This window comes from Babylonia areolata, chromosome 12, assembly GCF_041734735.1.
Source record: "Babylonia areolata isolate BAREFJ2019XMU chromosome 12, ASM4173473v1, whole genome shotgun sequence".
Taxonomy (NCBI): Eukaryota; Metazoa; Mollusca; class Gastropoda; order Neogastropoda; family Buccinidae; genus Babylonia; species Babylonia areolata.
The window spans coordinates 36,002,400-36,021,178 of record NC_134887.1 but is presented as its reverse complement, the minus strand read 5'-3'; the positions used below and the strand labels follow the sequence as shown (position 1 = coordinate 36,021,178).

General features: G+C 44.0%; 1 protein-coding gene and 1 non-coding gene across 2 annotated transcripts in view; one reads left to right on the top strand and one right to left on the bottom strand.

Annotated features, from left to right (window-relative positions):
* The window catches only part of LOC143288581 (phosphatidylserine decarboxylase proenzyme, mitochondrial-like), a 30,276-nt gene extending 21,333 nt beyond the window's left edge, over positions 1 to 8,943 (bottom strand). The window contains exons 1-2 of the mRNA XM_076597202.1: positions 8,485 to 8,943; positions 5,787 to 6,077 (exon numbers count right to left, since the gene is read on the bottom strand). Of these exons, the coding sequence (XP_076453317.1) occupies positions 5,787 to 6,077; positions 8,485 to 8,778 (585 nt within the window). The 5' untranslated portion in view covers positions 8,779 to 8,943. The remainder of the gene's footprint in view (positions 1 to 5,786; positions 6,078 to 8,484) is intronic.
* On the top strand, positions 7,840 to 7,911 carry Trnae-cuc (transfer RNA glutamic acid (anticodon CUC)). Its single transcript has one exon. It is a non-coding gene; the product is annotated as a tRNA-Glu (tRNA).
* Positions 8,944 to 18,779: the final 9,836 nt, after the last annotated feature.

Genomic DNA, 18,779 nt, shown 5'->3' with positions numbered 1-18,779 from the left:
TAAATATCAAGAAACAAAACAAAAATGCACAGCGTTCAATAAAGGAAAAGGAAAACTTGAGCTACAACAAGCCTGCGCTTACATCGTGCTCATTTGTTTATTTGTGTGGATAACTGCTGTTGTTGGTGTGTGTGTGTGTGTGTTTGTTATCATGTCTGGCGAGAAAAATAAATATATGAATAAATGAGTGAATGCATAAATTAATAAATCCGTGGATAAATCAGACGTATAATAAAAAGAGACGATTGGTGGGCTTTAGGACAAATATTGATGAACATGAACAAGGAAGAAGTTGGAAAACAACAGCAGCAACAACAAAAAACACAACAAAAAACCACCACCAACAAAAGTATATCAGTTTTGATTGACTTTTTGTTGTTTGTTTGTTTGTATTATGAATGAAATAGTACTTGTCAATGTGCATAATAAGTGACTGAACAAATGAGCCTACTTCTTGTTTTTGACATCACACTTTTTATATTTATAGGATATGTGTTGGGGATGAACGTATGTAATGTTTGAATGCCCCGAGGGGGCACACGAAATTAACTCCTTGCCTTGCCTATGAGTGTGTCAAGGTGACATTCTGTCCTGGATAAAACCATTGACCAACCCAACGTATCATGTTTTTGGTTTACTGTTTCAACGGTCAGTATGTTCTGCTGATACACTACAGTCTCCAACTCAACTTCCCACCATTCACCCCGTTACCCACCTCACACACACACACACACACTTATCCTCCTCCCCTTACACACACACATACACACACTTACACCTCCCCTCACACTCACACACACACTTACACCTCCCCTCACACTCACACACACACATGCACCTCCCCTCACACTCACACACACAAACGCACTCACGCCTCTCCCCTCACACACGCACTCTCCTCCCCGAGTGCACACACACACACATGCACACACACACACACACACACACACACACACACACACACACACACACACACACACAAATCCATTTGGCAAAGAATACATGACACGCATCAGTAAGCTTCCTTCAAAATCTGTCATTTTACGGCGATCTGTAACAGGTGTGTAGACTACAAAACGGTTTTGTTTTTGTTGTTGTCAAAGCTGAACATCTTCAAACCGGACCGACTGAAAATCGATGTTGTCGGCAAGCGTCATTCCATTCCGCTGAGCTAACATTAGAGAAAAGTGGCAGAGTGGTTAGGACGCTCTCCTGCCAATACACAGTCCGTGTGGGTCTGGGTTCCAATCCCGCTCTAGCCCTTTCTCCAAAGTTGTACTTGAAAATCGAACTGAGCGTCTAGTCATTCGGATGAGACGACAAACCGAGATCCCGTGTGCAGCACACACACACACACACACACACACACACACACACACACACTGAGCGCACTGAAAAAGAACCCATGGCAACTGGAGTGTTGTATAGGTACACAAATATATATGATAGTCAGTCGTGTCCGACTATGACCATCAGAACAGCAGAGGAGGCAACTGCTGTTCCGACTATTTGGGCTAGAATTTGATTATAGTGGAGAGTGTCTTGCCCAAGTTACATCCCTACTCTCTCGGCCAAGAGGGTTTTTAGGACAGTCAGCGTTGGAATGGTTCCCAAAGGCCAACTAACCCACAAGGCTGCAGCACTTAGAGCCAGTGCAATTTTGCCTCCTAGTTTGAGAGTCATAGTCCTTCACAAAAAGACTAAGCTGTAAATGGTTTCCCATTGACTAGAGAAACCACTGATAATACAGCTCTCACTTTGCTGTTGGCCCAAATGTAAACTTATGTCAATCTGTGATATAAGCCGAGTGTATATATGCATGCACTCAAGGCCTGACTAAGCGCGTTGGGTTATGCTGCTGGTCAGGCATCTGCCTAGCAGATGTGGTGTAGCGTATGTGGATTTGTCCGAACGCAGTGACGCCTCCTTGAGAAACTGAAACTGAGCCAACATTGCAGCAACCGTTAACACCACACACACACACACACACACACACAAAGCACCACATACAAACACACCCCAAAAATCATATAATAGAATATACAAAGACATCCATCCAAGCAATTGACGACGAAGTCTTTAGGCATAAAAAGCTGTACACTGCTAAATCACTCAGACAGTGTGTGTGTGTGTCTGTGTCTGTGTGTGTGTGTGTGTGTTGTTTATTTCGTTCGTTTTCTCTGCATTTGTTCAAACGTTTCCGCTTCCTGATCACCCTCATCACTATTGTTATCCTTAACTCTCTCCATACGAACGGCAAAAGAGACGACGTTAACAGTGTTTCACCCCAGTTACCATCATCAAAATATTGCAAGCGGAAGGCTCTTATACTGAAGAGGTGAATGTTGACAAAGAATACCACAATTCTGACGACGGAAGCTAAAGGTTGGGTCATTCAGACACCCCCTGGACATCCGAAGGGTCCGTGTAGAGGAGAAGAGAGCACTGGCCGTACTGAGTGAGTTAACCATTTAATGGTTACAGTCGAGTCGTACACAACTATCACACAGTCATATAATATTTGCTGGCGCAACTCCAATTCTGTCTTCCGGTTTGTTGTGCTACGTTTCTCACTTGGGTCAAACCGAAAGCAAACTGAGAGGGGGGAATATATATATATTATAATATATATTATATGTATATATGTATGCATATATGTATATATATATATATATATATATATATATATATATATATATATATATATATAAACAAATAATAAGAGTGGTAACTCTCTCCACACACAACGTACATAACTTCAAACCGGTGCTGCTTTCGCTACCGATTCAGCTAGCACACAGGTACATAAAAGGTACATTGAAACTTGATCATTTCGACTTGTGTGCACACAGCAGCAATGACAGAAGAAATATGCAAACACAAATTAGCTTTTATTCAAGCCACACAGAACACACGGACAATAGAGAACAAACACATCATACAGTATATATCATATATCACTTGCGAGAACAGATGTTTCATCAAAATTAACAGCAACAACACAAAGAACACAGCACGGCGCTACAAACGCACAAGCTACATTTCGATCCTGGCTTCAACCTTCGCACACACTTGCGCCTTCATTAACATACATCTGTGTGTGTGTGTTCGTGTGTGTTCGTGTGTGTGTGTGTGTGTGTGTGTGTGTGTGTGTGTGTGTGTGTTGTTCTTCAGTTTAACGTCTATTCACTATAAGTGTTTTTAGACGGAAAGGAGTAAAGTAGTGTATAAAGGAAAGGGAATGCATGTGAATATTAGTGTAAAAAAAAAAGAAGAAAAAAAAGTTCATGTTATGTATCAGAGGAAAAGTATATTATAAGAAAAAGTCTAAAGAGGTTGTGGTGTGTACTGAATGAGTTGTCATGGGAAGGAGAATATGTATATGCATATCAACAAGTATTAACCTACAACAATGTAAATATAAATAACAGTATTAAATATAATACATCAAAAGAGGATACCAACTGGACTGGAGTTTAAAATTTCTGAAAACATTCTAAGCAATGAATAATCATTCAAAATCTTTTCAGTGGCTAATGAAATATTGGAAGAAAAGTCATCAACTACATCTTTTGGAAGTAACTGTCTTATGCTCGGACAATGAATGAGTAGATGGCTTACAGTTATTTGCTTACCGCATATACATTTTATATTTTTAGAAAATTTTGTACGAAAGGCATTTAAACGAAGTCTATACATTAGACTTGTAATTTGTCTTGAATGTGCTGCTGGTGTCAAATTTAGAAAATGTTTGGGATTAGCTGCATTCTTTGAGTTTACACAACATTGGTAATATTGATTATTTGAATCTACAAGTAATTTCTTAAATCGATTTCTAGATACATTTTCTATTTCTACACAGCTAATGCATTCATGTAGACCTAACTGGATGTCAAGTTGTATTGCGCTGCTCTTCTAGCTGCTTGTCTACCCACTCATTTGAAGATATTCCACAGTGCGAAGGTACCCAACAGAAAGTTATTTTAATGCCCTGTTTTGTCAGTTGGTGAATAAAATGTTTTATTTCCATTGTCATCTCAATTCGCTTCTTTGAATTTGGAGATTCTATAGCTTGTAATACTGACTGTGAGTCTACACATAATAAAATTTCACTTACAGTTTTCGGAATGTCTGAAATATAATTTAAGGCCATAAGTATGGCTATAAGTTCAGCTGTGAAAATGGAATATTGTCTACCAATGTAGTATAGTTTTTCTATTCTAATGAAGGAATTACAAAAGCCGCTCCTGAATTACCATCTTCTAGAACAGATCCGTCTGTGTATATTTTTAGATAATTTGAATATTGATTTTCTGTATGTGAGAGCACTTCAGGTTTTAACATAAATGGTGACTGGTTCTTGGATAAATCTGTATAATCCATGTCAAAGGTAGCTTTACACTGCTCCCATTCCGGGACTGGTGAAAAAGTAGGTACTTTTGCAATTTGCTTGTCTTTTGATTCCGTAGCACTAATGATATCTGATGCAAATGTATTAATGGATGTCATAGACTGTATCGTCTTGGCTCTTTTAGCAAAATCTTTTTGTGAACTCAAATTAGCTTCTTCTTTTGAAAATGTTTCATATGCGAAGGATTTGATAACGAATTTCGCGGCTGAAGTTTTCCTTTGTTCATCAAGAGATAAAACACCTGCTTCTCTGTAAGTCCCTAAATTTGATGTAAGAATGGGCACACCTAGAGCGAGTTTATAAGCCTTACAATCAATGCTTTGCAGCTTCTTTAGCAAATGCAGTGGAGCACTGAAAAAATACCTCTTGAGCGTGCGTGCGTGTGTGTGTGGGTGTGTGTGTGTGTGTGTGTGTGTGCGTGCAGGAGCATGCGCGCGTGTGTGTGTGTGTGCGTGCGTGCGCGTGTGTGTGTGTGTGCATGCGTGCGTGCGTGTGTATGTATGCGCGCGCGCGTGTGTGTGTATGTGTGTATGCATGCGCGCGTGTGTGTGTCTGTCTTGTTTTTCCGTTGCCCCACCATCTGGACCGTTTCAGAGTCATTTCTCCCTTGCCGCTCATTCCCACGGAAGTAACCCCCCCCCCCCCCCCCCCCCCCCCACCACCCACCCCGCACCCCCCCCCCCCACTCTACAGTCACACCTGGGTTCGTCTGTCTGTCGCAGTGCAGTCCCAGTGTCAGCAGTCAACAGGGAACAATCGATCTTGGGTCGCCAGGAGGAGGTCACACACCAGAGGAGACTCTGCGCTGCTGCTGAGTTACATCGGTGGTGTTCTGCACTGCCTGTTCTGATAATGGCTTAGTCGCGGAGCCAGACTGAGTGAGCGCCCCCCCCCCTCCCCCCCCCCCCCTGCGCCCCCCAACACCCTCCACCTTGTGGAGATCATCCACTGCGTCCGTCTGACATATCCCCATGAATCTGCCTTGACAGAACTCGATCCAAGCACGCGTACACACACGCACACACACATACATACACACACACACGCACACCACCATCGCCACACAACACTCAAATATGCACACCCACATACACACCAACACAACACACACCACTGCCACCACACCCCTATACACACATGCACAAACACACACAAAAGCACACACACACACAAACTCACCAACATAACACACATACACACGCACACACACACACACCAACACATCACAACACAACACACACGCACACGCACACGCACACATACACACACACGCACCACTACCCCACCCATCCACCCTATGCCCCACCCCTAACCCGAAACACTCACACACACACACAAACCAACCCACCCAAAAAAAAACCCAAACCAAACTCACAGTCCGGTTTAGACGTCTCCTCCCGTGGTGGTGGTGGTGGTTGTGATGATGGTGGTGGGGCTTCTTCCCACCACCACCACCACCACCGCCGCTGCCGCCGTGTGAGCACGTGCAGTCCCCAGCCTGAAGCGCCCTACGGCCCAGCAGCGCGCGGAGCGCCGCCCGGCACAGCCAGCGGACCTGACGGCGGGACACGCCCGTGGGGAGTCGTCTGCTGCCCTTCCTCAGGGCCGTCAGCACGTGGTAGGGAGAGAACAGCCACCGCTTGTCCCACAGCTCTCCCGCGCACACCTGTCAAACAGTAGTAGTAGTAGTAGTAGTAGCACTGAGCAGCAGTAGCAGTAGTAGTACAGCACGTAGTGGGGCGAGAACAGCCACAGCGAGAGTACAGGAAAATACTGACATGTCGGATCTGTTCCCTGTGGTAAATTGAGTGAAGCAGGGCTGCGTCTTGGCACCCACACTGTTCTCCATTCTCTTCTCTGCCATGCTGATTGACGCCTTCCAAGACTGTGACCGGGGCATCTACATTCAGTTTCGCACAGATGGCAAACTTTTCAACTTGCGGCGACTCCATGCCAGATCCAGGGTGTTTGAGGCACTGTTGAGAGAGTTCCTCTTCGCTGATGACTGTGCGCTTGCTGCACACACCCATGAGGATATGCAGTTCATTATGGACAGGTTCTCCACCTCCTGCAGGCGCTTTGGACTCACTATCAGCCTCAGTAAGACCGATTCCATGTACCAACCGGCTAGCTCACAGAACGCCAGTGCCTCCCCCACCACTCACCTGCAATCAAGATCAATGACACAGAGATCAAGTCAGTCGACAAGTTCTGCTACCTGGGAAGCACCCGATGCAGCAACGGAGTCCTTGATGCAGAAGTGACGCTGCGCATCGCCAAGGCTAGCTCCGCCTTTGGCAGACTCAACAGCAGGCTGTGGAACAACAAAGGCATCAGGCTCAGCATCAAGATGAAAACCTACAGAGCTGTTGTACTGACCACCTTGTTGTACTGCTGTGAAACATGGACGACGTATCGGCGTCATATTCAACAACTTGAGCAGTTTCACCAGAGATGCCTAAGAAAGATCCTCGAAAGCCTGCTGATCCAGTGCCACCTACGCTGGACAGGACACGTTGTCCGCATGACAGACAGTAGGATCCCGAAGATGCTTTTGTATGGCCAGCTGAAGGAAGGCCACCGTGAACTTGGAAGACCCTGCAAAGCGCTTCAAGGACACCTTGAAGACAAACCTCAAAGCCTGTAACATAGACATCGCTTCCTGGGAAACTGATGCCCTTGACCGCTGTCGCTGGAGGATGCTGTGCTCTAGTAGCATAAAGACGTTTGAAAACAAGAGAATACTGGCCATTAAGGAGAAGCGTGAGCGAAGGAAGCAGGGCTCAACTTCTGGAGACGATTTCCCTTGCAACACCTGTGGGAAGTGCTGCGCATCCAGAATCGGCCTCTTCTCCCATATGAGGACACACACCGACAGATAAGTCTGCCTGCCTACTCATCCGTCGGACCGACGGGAGACTCCATCACAGCACGTAGTGGGGCGAGAACAGCCACCGCTTGTCTCACAGCTCGCCCGCGCACACCTGTCAAACAGGAGTTGTAGTGGTAGTGGTAGTGGTTGTGGTTGTGGTTGTGGTTGTTGTTGTTGTAGTTGTGGTTAATATTTATAGTAGTAGTAGCTGTTATTGATATTTGTAGCAGTTGCTGTTGTTGTCAATATTTGTAGTAGTAGTAGTAGTAGTAGTAGTAGCAGAAGCGGCAGCAGCAGCAGTAGTAGTAGTGGTGGTTTACTTATAGTAATCGTAAATGTAGTTGTTGCTGTAGTTATTTTATGGTAGTAATTAGTAGTAGTAGCAGCAGCAGCAGTAGCAGTATTAGTAGCTGCAGTCGCTGTTTAACAAATAGTAAAGAGTGGTAACTCTCCTCTCTCCATTCACAAGGTACACAACTTCAAGTCAGTGCTGCTTTCGAGAACCGTCCCGAATGAGTTAAAGCAATGACCAACCGTACTAACTCACTGACCTGAGTCCCAAGTGGTCTAGTGGTTAGGATTTCGCGCTCTCACCGCGACGGCCGGGGTTCGATTCCCCGCTTGGGAAGTGTTCCCCCCCCCACCCCTCTTCTTCTTCTCAAGGCCTGACTAAGCGCGTTGGGGTTACGCTGCTGGTCAGGCATCTGCTTGGCAGATGGAGTGATGGCCTTGAGGTAACGCGTCCGCCTAGGAAGCGAGAGAATCTGAGGGAGCTGGTTCGAATCACGGCTCAGCCGCCGATATTTTCTTCCCCTTCACTAGACCTTGAGTGGTGGTCTGGACGCTAGTCATTCGGATGAGACGATAAACCGAGGTCCCGTGTGCAGCATGTACTTAGCGCACGTAAAAGAACCCACGGCAACAAAAGGGTTGTTCCTGGCAAAATTCTGTAGAAAAATCCACTTCGACAGGAAAAACAAATAAAACTGCACGCAGGAAAAAATTATAAAAAAAAAAAAAAAAAAAAAAAAAAAAAGGGTGACGCGCTCTCCCTGGGGTGAGCAGCCCGAATTTCACACAGAGAAATCTGTTGTGATAAAAAGGAATACAAATACAAATACAAATGTGGTGTAGCGTATGTGGTTTTGTCCGAACGCAGTGACGCCTCCTTGAGCTACTGAAACTGAAACTGAAAACTGACCTGCAGCAGCTGCAGCACCCCACGCCGGGTGGTCCTCATGCCTCCGATGATGACCGTCATCAGCAGCGCCGAGTAGATCCACGTGGGCTGAAGCTGGCTGCCCAGGGCCCCTAGCTGCCCCCAGGGCTCGGCCCTGCCAGCCGCCGGCTGCTCACTCAGTAGCGGCCACTCATAGTCGTAGCACACCTGTTGTTGTTGTAGTCCGACGCTGTTCGCCTTCAGGTTGGAGCTGTGGTAGTAGTAGTAGTAGTAGCTGTTGTAGCAGCAGTTGTGAAGCGTCGTTCTCGTCAGCATGGCTGCTTTTTCCGATCCCCCGGTTAGTTTTATTCTTTTAGAAATGAAATGAAAATTGTTGATCTATTTATTTATTTATGGTTATTTTTTTTATTTTGTTCTTGTTGTTGTTTGATTTAAAGAATACGAAATGCTTTCTAAATCTGAACAGAACAGAAAAAAGTCTGTGGTTTTCCAAACGTGGGACTTTTTTTGTTGTTGTTGTTGGTGGTGGTGGTGGTGTCTTAACCAATTCAGTTCGCTGTTTTTAGTCTATGTCCTCTTCGTTGTCAGTTCAAACTCTTGGAGTGGAATGCCAGTAATGACATAATGTGTAAATTGTTCTTTACAAACACGCAAAGATGACATACATTTGATATTACAAAAAAGGAAAAGAAAAGAAAAGAAAAGAAAAACTTCGCTTCAAAGCTACCTTGGAGAATTCAGTCGTTGTCTGGTTGCACAATAAAAACGTGTCCGACGATGATGGAATTTTTCGTCAGTAACAACTAGGCTTTCAGTCTTGAAGTTAACCAAGTCCTTTTTTGTTTTGGCTGTGTGGTCCGTGATTGAACGAAAGGAGGGATACTGGCTTTCAAGCCTTCCCTGTATCTTATTCATTTATTTATCTATATATTTATATCTTTTAACATGAGGCCTAAGCAACACTGATTTTCAAAGCGGTTGTGGTTCCCATCAGTTAAATCGCTGGGTGAAAAGAGTTAACTCTCTACAACTGAATAAAGCGAGGTGTGTTTTTATCTTTGTGGAGTTGGGTAGCACTTAGTGGCGAAGCTGATTAATGTAATCGGACCAGCAGGGGCGTTTGCTGGATGCTTGGATAGCTGCCGATCGCAATGGCCCGGGGTTTTGGTGGTTTTTTTTGTTTTTGTTTTTTGTTTTTACTTCATTCTGGCGCGCAAATTGGCGGAACAGTATAAACGCCAGTACATGCACAGTCTCTTCGTTGATTTGTTCACAGAATACGATCAGCAGTACTCAGTTAACATGCATAAAAAAAAAAATTAAAAAAAAAAATTTCAACAAAAACGTATCATATCCCCTAACCGATATGTACTTAGTTAATTCAACAAGGATCAGTAAAATACTAATCGCTAGTCCTCCCTCTCTTCTTCCCTTCCCTTCGATCTTTCTTTCCTTCCTTATCAGTACGTTTTTCCTCAAATATACGTCCACAGACCACAAACGACAGCGTTCAGACCAGCTGATGGTGTCGTGAATCGTCAGTCCCGGCCTTCGTCGTCTTAGGAATTCTCTCTCCTTCCTGTGAGTGACAGTGTCTGTGTTGGCGGGAATCTGTTGGGGGGAAAAAACAAGAAAAGAAAAGAAAAAAAAGGGGGTCATTATCATCATGTCCTCGTCGTCGCCGTCGTCGTCACCACCACCACCATCATCATCGTCGTTAGGATTATGATTATCATTATTATTGTTCATCATCATCATCATCATTATTATTATTATTATTATCGTTTTGTTGTTGTTGAATAGTACGAGAGAGAAAGTGGATAGCTCGGATATTCAATGAAGACAATTCGAGCATCGTATGTGATGAAAAGTAGTAATATATATATATATATATATATATATATATATATATATATATATACCTAACCATGTACTTGTGTTATACTTCAAGATTAGAGACACTATATTTACTCATACACTGGTTGGTTCGTCTGTTCGTTTTCATCTATTTCTTACACGCAATCAGTCAATCACTCACTCGTTTATTTATCTACCTAACAAAGAGTCGCCGTCTCTACCAAATCTATGCCGATTTTAATCAAGCTATCGCTTCTCAAACTGAAACAGAAAGTTTTCCGACATCACCAGTCCCCTGAAAGTGTAGACATGATCTGGTTTTTTGTTCACAGTTACTTTTCATTTTGACCGTCAGTGATACGGGTTACAAGATTATTTTGGGGAGGGGAGGGGATCAAGGGGGTGGGGGAGTGGGGGGTGGGGGGCGGGGGGGGAAGGGGGGGGACACGAAACCTAAATTGCGATTCAGAGGCATGTGAATCGTATCAGTCATAATCATATTTTATACGAGTTTCGTTTTAAACTTCCACACAATTCAGAACAAGCGAAGGATTAGCGTACTCCATGCACTAAGACCACCGAATCTTCCTATCCATGCCATCTATTCAGCTGACAGCGATCAGACTTGTCAAGACAAATAAGAAGTCCAGAAGCAGCAACAGCAATTAAAAAATGACAACAACAATAGCACTATGTGACTACATAACAAACAAGACTGCATGAAAGAAAAAAAAGAAGAAGAAAAAACAAACCCCACAACAAAAAAACACGTTCATTAACAAAAACAGAACACTATTGATGACACCCACTCACCACCCCCCCCCCCCCCCGCCCCCTAAAACCCCCACCACTCTCTCTCTCTGTCTTTCACACACACACACACTAACAGAGGGATAAAAAAAACAACCCAAACAAACAAACAAACAAACAAAACAAAAAAAAAACAAACATAAAAACAACAACCGGCATGAAAAGAAAAGAAGAAAAAAACCCAAACAAACACAACAACAAAAAACACGTTCATTAACAAAAAAAAGAACACTATTGATGACACCCACTCACCCCACCCCCACCCCCCACAAAACCCCCCACCACTCTCTTTCTCTCTTTCACACACACACACAAACAGAGGGATAAAAAAAAAAAAAAGCAAAAAAAAAAACACCCCCCAAAAAAACAAAAAAAAACAACAACAAACAACAACAACAACAAACAAACAACAACAACCGGCAAATAAAAGCGATATTGATGACCAGTTAGAAAACGACACCCACAACTAGAAAGAAAGAAAGAAAGAAAGAAAGAAAAATAAAAGAAACAAAATCTATGGCAATGACCGAAGCGGAAAAAAACAAAAAGTAAATCAACTGAAATATACGTATAGCTATATTAACCCGAGGACGAACGAAAACCTTGTTCGCAACGTGAAGCGTGAACTGACCGCAAAACTGACTGGTCACCACAAATGGCTTAAAACAAAAACAACAACAACAGTTTCAGTATCAGTATCAGTAGCTCAAGGAGGCGTCACTGCGTTCGGTCAAATCCATATACGCTACACCACATCTGCCAAACAGATGCCTGACCAGCAGCGTAACCCAACGCGCTTAGTCAGGCCTTGAGAAAAAAAAAAGATATATACATACAAATACTGCTACGAATAATAATATAAAGGCGCAAAATTTTGATGAAGTCAACTCTATGCGCACAAAAAACCCAAACCAAACAAAAAAACAAACAAAAAAACAAACACACACACAAAAACACACACACACAAAAAACCAAACAAACAAAACAACACAACAAAACAAAAACAAAAAACACACACAAAAAGGTGCTAAATAAGCAAATAAATGTAAAACATGCAGACACATATTCACACATACACACACATGCATAACAGATATGCAACAAACATGCAGTTTCACAGATATGAAAGCACAATCAAATACACACAACAACAACAACAACAACAAACACACACACACACACACACACAAATCAAACAACACTAACAAAAATAACAAAACAAACAAACCAAAAACCAAACTACCCACCATCTGAACGACATCCAATAATGCTGAGATCAACAACAAACTGGCTGACGCCCTCAGGTCTAACGACATCCAGCCAGGCGACGAATTATATACCTGTTCCCTCCTCCCATTCACAGTATAGAACCTGTCTACACAGCCACCGCCACCACACACAGACACACTCCAAATCAATAATCAATCAATCAATCGATAGGCCTGTGGTCACTTGACGCAGCAGAGCGTCAGCCTCCCAAGCTGTCAGCTGAGGTATGGACTGCTATGATTTGTCAGTTCCCCTGGTCGTGTTATAGCTATAACTATATATAACTATATATATATAACTATATATATATATATATATATTCCTGCGTGCTTGCTGTTAGATGTAAAAATGCTCTTTGGGGGCGGGGTCCTGAAGGACCCAACCCAAACCAACACCCACCCACCCGCGCGCGCGCGCACACACACCCACACACACACACCTCGCCTGATGGCCTTCTTCTATTATATTGATAGCAAACGTTCTAAAGTCACGGTGTGCGTGTAAGGTGTCGTTACATTTATTTGCTTCGCTTGATATAATTATAATCACATGGTCGGGTTTCTTGTTCTGCTTGGTTCGCAAAAGAAGTTCAGGAACACTAGGAAACTTCCACAGTTTTCTTTCTTCTCTTTTTTGCTTTTTTTAATTTATTATTTTTTTAGGGGGAAGTGGGGGTGGGGGTGCATGGTGAAATGATGCTGGATACCAGCCGCCGTAGCGAAGTGGTTAGCGTCGCGGAATGACGGCTGGGAGGACGCGGGTTCGAATCCAAGCGGAGGTGGGTTTTTCGGACCGAGGCCGGCTCCTACCCACAGTTGAGTGTGCTGTGGGCTTAAATAGGGAGACTGGGACCATACAGTCGAGTGTCATCTACTTCGAGGATGCGTCTTTGGGTGTGTTGCTCTAATTACCTGACCAACACTGCAAGTGTCTGTATCTCTCGGGCCTGGTTAACGCCGGGATATCATTATGACAGGAAGCGTAGAGTACAGCCTCGTCACGCAGTCCCAAACCAAAATGGACCTCCATAGCAACATCGTCATCGTCATCCTCCTCCATCATCATCAATATAAACAAAACAGTCTCAAAGTATGTGGATTTCATGCCCTGCTCTCATGGTGACCTCAGTTTCGATGCCCCTCAACTTCTGTGCTTGGGGTGAGTCCTGTCAATGTCTTCGGTGTCGGCAGATTCATGGGGGGCTGTTGTTTGAGGGACGAGGTGGCGGTCTCCACTCTGGGAGAGACGCTCACTCAGTCTGGCTCCGCGACTAAGCCATTATTGTCGTTAGTAGGGGGCTTAGTAGGTGGTGTACTAAGTACGTTAAATCAGAACAGGCACCACTGAACACCACCGAAGTGACTCAGCAGCAATGCAGGGCCTCCTCTGGTGTGTGGCCTCCTGGCGACCTAATATCGGTGGTTCCCTCTATCTCTCCCTCTCTGTGAGAGAGAGGCCGTATTGGGAAGATGTCAAAGTATGAGGTCGGGGAAATTACTCAAGAGTAAAGCAGTGGGTAGTGACAGAGAGAGAGAGAGAGAGAGAGAGAGAGAGAGAGAGAGAGAGAGAGAACGCACAGCGAAGCGGCTTGGGAGTGATCTATATTGGAGATGATCTGGTCGTCACTGAGGTCTGAGAATAGTAAATAAAGACAAAACGAAACGCCCAAAATAAAACAAGTGCGTCACAGCTATAGATCGTTCTGATGGTTTCAGACCGTGGCACGTGAAATCTGTCAATCAACGTCCTGTGTGTCGCTGATTCGTTTTACGTTATTTATATTTTTGCCAGCTGATCGCAAAAGCCATATGGGGTTAAAGCTATAATTCTAACACACACACACACACACACACACACACACACACAGACCTACACAGACACACATACTCTCTCTCTCTCTCTCTCTCTCTCTCACATACAAAGAGATATGCCAGTGACAAAACTGACAAGAGTCCAACAAAAATAATGTTAAAATGTGTCCCAAGTTTTCGGCTTTATTGACCTTGATCACAACCAGGGAGACGTTACAGAAATGCTGTCAGTGTCATGCATATGTATAATACAATAATCTCTGGTCGAAAGAGTGAAATAATTACCAACCAAAAGTCTTAACGGTCCACTCGCTGTTTGCATCTGCTTTCAAGTGTTTTCCTGCACTCAGATTTCTAACACTAGCGGAGGGTTACTCGACAAGGCCGACACAATGTGGCTCATTTCATGGCCTTTAACGTGGCAGTTTCAGCACATAGTTTCTAAATGGGACATTTGCCTTTGTGGAGACAATCGGAAGAATAACCTTACAAGTCCGAACAGACGGAAAGACTTTATTATCGTTGTCGTACTGTTAATACCATTCATTGCCAGACGCCTTTATATGCATTTCGACTAACTTCGGGCATGAGATGTAATACATTATACGAAGAAAACGCTCCAACTCAATGTTAAAAAAAGGTCGCAAAAGTCTGCTTAGGAGCGTGGCATTCATCTTCGTAAGTGATCGGGTTTTTGTCAGTTTGTTTTTCTACTGACTTCGTGGTAAGACTGAATGAATGACATCCTCGATTCCTGTAGTTTGCTGTGAATCTGTACACACTGTGTAACTTAATAGTTGGTGGTTTCTCTGGCGACTAAACGTGTCTCCCGTCACGTGTGCGGTTGAAACGGAACCCAGGACGGAAGCAACAGAAACAGGGAAATAAAAAAAAAAGTATCTGTCGAGCTTTCATGAGAGACAGAAGGGCGGAAAGACGGGCGCAACAGCCGAGTGGTTAAAATGTTACACTCACTTTTAATCTCAGGATCCCGGGTTCGTATCCCGCTCATGGTGCCCGGTGGAAAAAGGGTCAGTAGAGATTTTTTTGACTCACTTGTGTAAACAAAGTGAGTCTATGTTTTAACCCGGTGTTCGGTTGTCTCTGTGTGTGTGTGTGTGTGTGTGTGTGTGTGTGTGTGTGTGTGTGTCCGTGTGTCTGTGGAAAACTTTAACACTGACATTTTCTCTGCAAATACTTTGTCAGTTGACACCAAATTTGGCATAAAAATAGGAAAAATTCAGTTCTTTCCAGTCATCTTGTTTAAAACAATATTGCACCTCTGGGATGGGCACAAAAAAAAGAAAAAAAAAGAAAGAAGCCTAATTATATGCAAACTGCATTTACTGTTTTATTTATATTTTTTGTATTCTCTAAACTTGGCACTTTGACCTCTAATTCTGACACAACAACAAGAGGAGTCATTATTTATCGTTTTTTGTTCAAACAGGAACTTCTTTTGCTAAGCATGGAATTTTGATTTATTTTGCAAACGTTTTGGTGCAGATAGTAAAGAAGGGAAATTACTCTGTAATTAATGCTAGGGGACTTAATTTATCACAAGTGAGTCTTGAAGGCCTTGCGTCTCTTTTTTTTTTTTTTTTTTTTTTTTTTTTTTTTTTCAAATCTCTGAAGTCAACAGATGTGCAGACTTCCTAGTGCCTGAGCCCCCTTCGTGTGTATACTCATACAGAACTTGACAACAAATACGTTAAAGATCCCGTCAGTAATCCATATCAGCGTTCTATGGGTTAAGGAAAGAAGAATACACCCGGCATGTACCCTCAACCCCCCGCCCCCTCACCCCGAAAACGGAGTATGACTGCCTACATTGCGGTGATGATAAAAACGGTCATAGACGGACGTAAAAGCCCACTCATGTTTACGAGTGAACGTGGGAGTCACAACTACTGATATACATGTCTACATCTATGTCTATGGCCACAGCCCATGAACAAAGAAGGGAGGGGCGGAACAAGCAAACAGGAAAAAAAAAAGAAAAAAAGATGGTTAGCAACCTAAATTTCCCAAGTAAAAAGGCACTCTGTCAATAAAATGAATACACCACCAGCACCATCTTTCCTATCAGCAACTATAACAAAAGACTGAAAATGAAACAAAAGCGGGTGACAAACTGACAAACAGTAACAACAAAGAGAATTCATCAACAAGAACTGAACTAAAACAGTCAGCGCGCGATGCAATACAACTGCAACGCAACAAAGCACAGCACAGCACAACACAGCACAGCACAGCACAGCACAGCACAGCACAGCACAACACAACAACTTTTAAAAAAAAATCAAATACACACCGATAAATCCCGGCCGAGCACAAAGAAACGGCACAGACTGGAAATGGTAGCCGATGTTATTAACATCAGCAACTGGAAGTAGTAGCCAATGTTATCAACATCAGCAACTGGAAGTAGTAGCCAATGTTATTAACATCAGCAACTGGAAGTAGTAGCCAATGTTATTAACATCAGCAACTGGAAGTAGTAGCCAATATTATTAACATTAGCAACTGAAAGTAGTAGCCAATGTTATCAACATCAGCAACTGGAAGTCATGGTAGCCAATGTTATTAACATTAGCAACTGGAAGTAGTAGCCAATGTTATTAACATCAGCAACTGGAAGTAGTAGCCAATGTTATCAACATCAGCAACTGGAAGTCATGGTAGCCAATGTTATTAACATCAGCAACTGGAAGTAGTAGCCAATGTTATCAACATCAGCAACTGGAAGTAGTAGCCAATGTTATTAACATCAGCAACTGGAAGTCATGGTAGCCAATGTTATTAACATCAGCAACACATCCACACGCAAAACAACACGAAGAATTAACCCACGATACTAGATAAACAAACACATCAGCTCGATCAGCTGAGGTGACGACTCGGACGCCAACAAAATAACAAGACAACGTGGCCTGTGGTAACTGTAAGTGCAGCGTACAAGGAAGGAAGTGAGAATGGGTTCTCGCAATCGGAACCTCACAATATCACGCACAGTGATTGAACTTTGCTTCCCCATGGACTGGGCACAAAGAACCCGGCGTACTGGTATCATTTCTGGTTTTGTCAACAGAGGAGGAAGGGGTGGGGGGAAAAGAGAGAAGGAGCTAGATGAGAGTGTGTGAGTATCAGTATATGTGTGTGGTGGGGACTGAGGAAGGGGGCAGTGTCAGAGAGGGAGCCCAGAGCGAAAGAGGGAGGGGGGAGATCGGAGAGAGAGAGAGAGGGAGAGAGAGAGAGAGAGAGAGAGAGAGAGAGAGAGAGAGAGAGCCTGGGAGACAGAGAGAGAGAGAAAGAGAGAGAGAGAGAGAGAGAGAGAGAGAGAGAGAGAGAGAGAGAGAGAGACTCGGGAGGAGATAGAACTAGCGAGAGAGAGAGAGAGAGGGAGAGACTCGGAGAGAGAGACAAGAGAGAGACACAGACAGAGAGACGGAGAGAGACTCACAGTGAGAGAGAGAGAGACTGACAGAGAGAGAGACAACCGGGGAGAGAGAGAGAGAGAGAGAGAGAGAGAGAGAGAGAGCTAGCTTGAGAGTTCATCGACATGGCAATTTCTGCGAGTGTCAGGGTTTTTCCTTCTTTTTTTTTTTTTTTAAACGGGGTGCAGTCAGTTGGGTTCAGTCAGTGGTGACTCGTTATTATGGTATTTACTGATTCAAACTACACTGGTAAGAACTCAGTGCAACTTTCCATCCACATCGAAATGCAACATATGTCGTGAAACCCACTTGTGGTTCGTGGGGAATGAAACACACACACACACACAGGTACAATACGCACGCACTGACGCACACACACACACACACACACACGCACGCACAGACAACTGACACGCACGAAAGGCGCACGCACACACACACACGAGCTTGCGCGCAGATAAACTCGGAGAGAGATAGACAGAGACTGAGAGAGACAGAGAGAGAGAGAGAGAGAGAGAGGAAGAAGGAGGAGGAGGACAGCTCCTCATATGCTGTGTCTATTACCAGACAACTGTAATCTTGTCAGAATATCACACGCGCTTATGAAAACAACGTATATGTATACACTGACTCACCTTTAGTTATGCGTGCAATTCAGATACGGCACGAGCACATCCATGAGTTCTGACATTTATCTTCTTGACCCCCCACTTCAACGGTCATTCCGTGCATCAGGTGGTATGTGGTGGGTGGAGCCTGTTTCGAGAGTGTGGGCAGTCTTCGAGATTTTTTGTTGTTCGGTACGCCTTGACGTTGTAAACGAAATGAATCACGAATACCTCACTGTAACATCCAAATTACCTGTCCGTTCAGCAGGAGTTGGAGTTTTTTTCAAGTTTAAAGTTTCCCACACAGAACACAAACATGTACCGAACCGCCTCCGGCAAAGCGCCCAAGAAGAAGAAGAAAAACAAAACAAAGTCGTCTGCTCAGCGAACGTGAATCACACCATTCGCAGCCACCGGCTTTATCACGCCACCGCCCGGAATCCAGGTCCGGTCACTGACTTGACTGAAACGCACCGCCATTCTTTTGTCCTCTGTGTGTGCGTTGACTGGGCGGAGCAAACAAA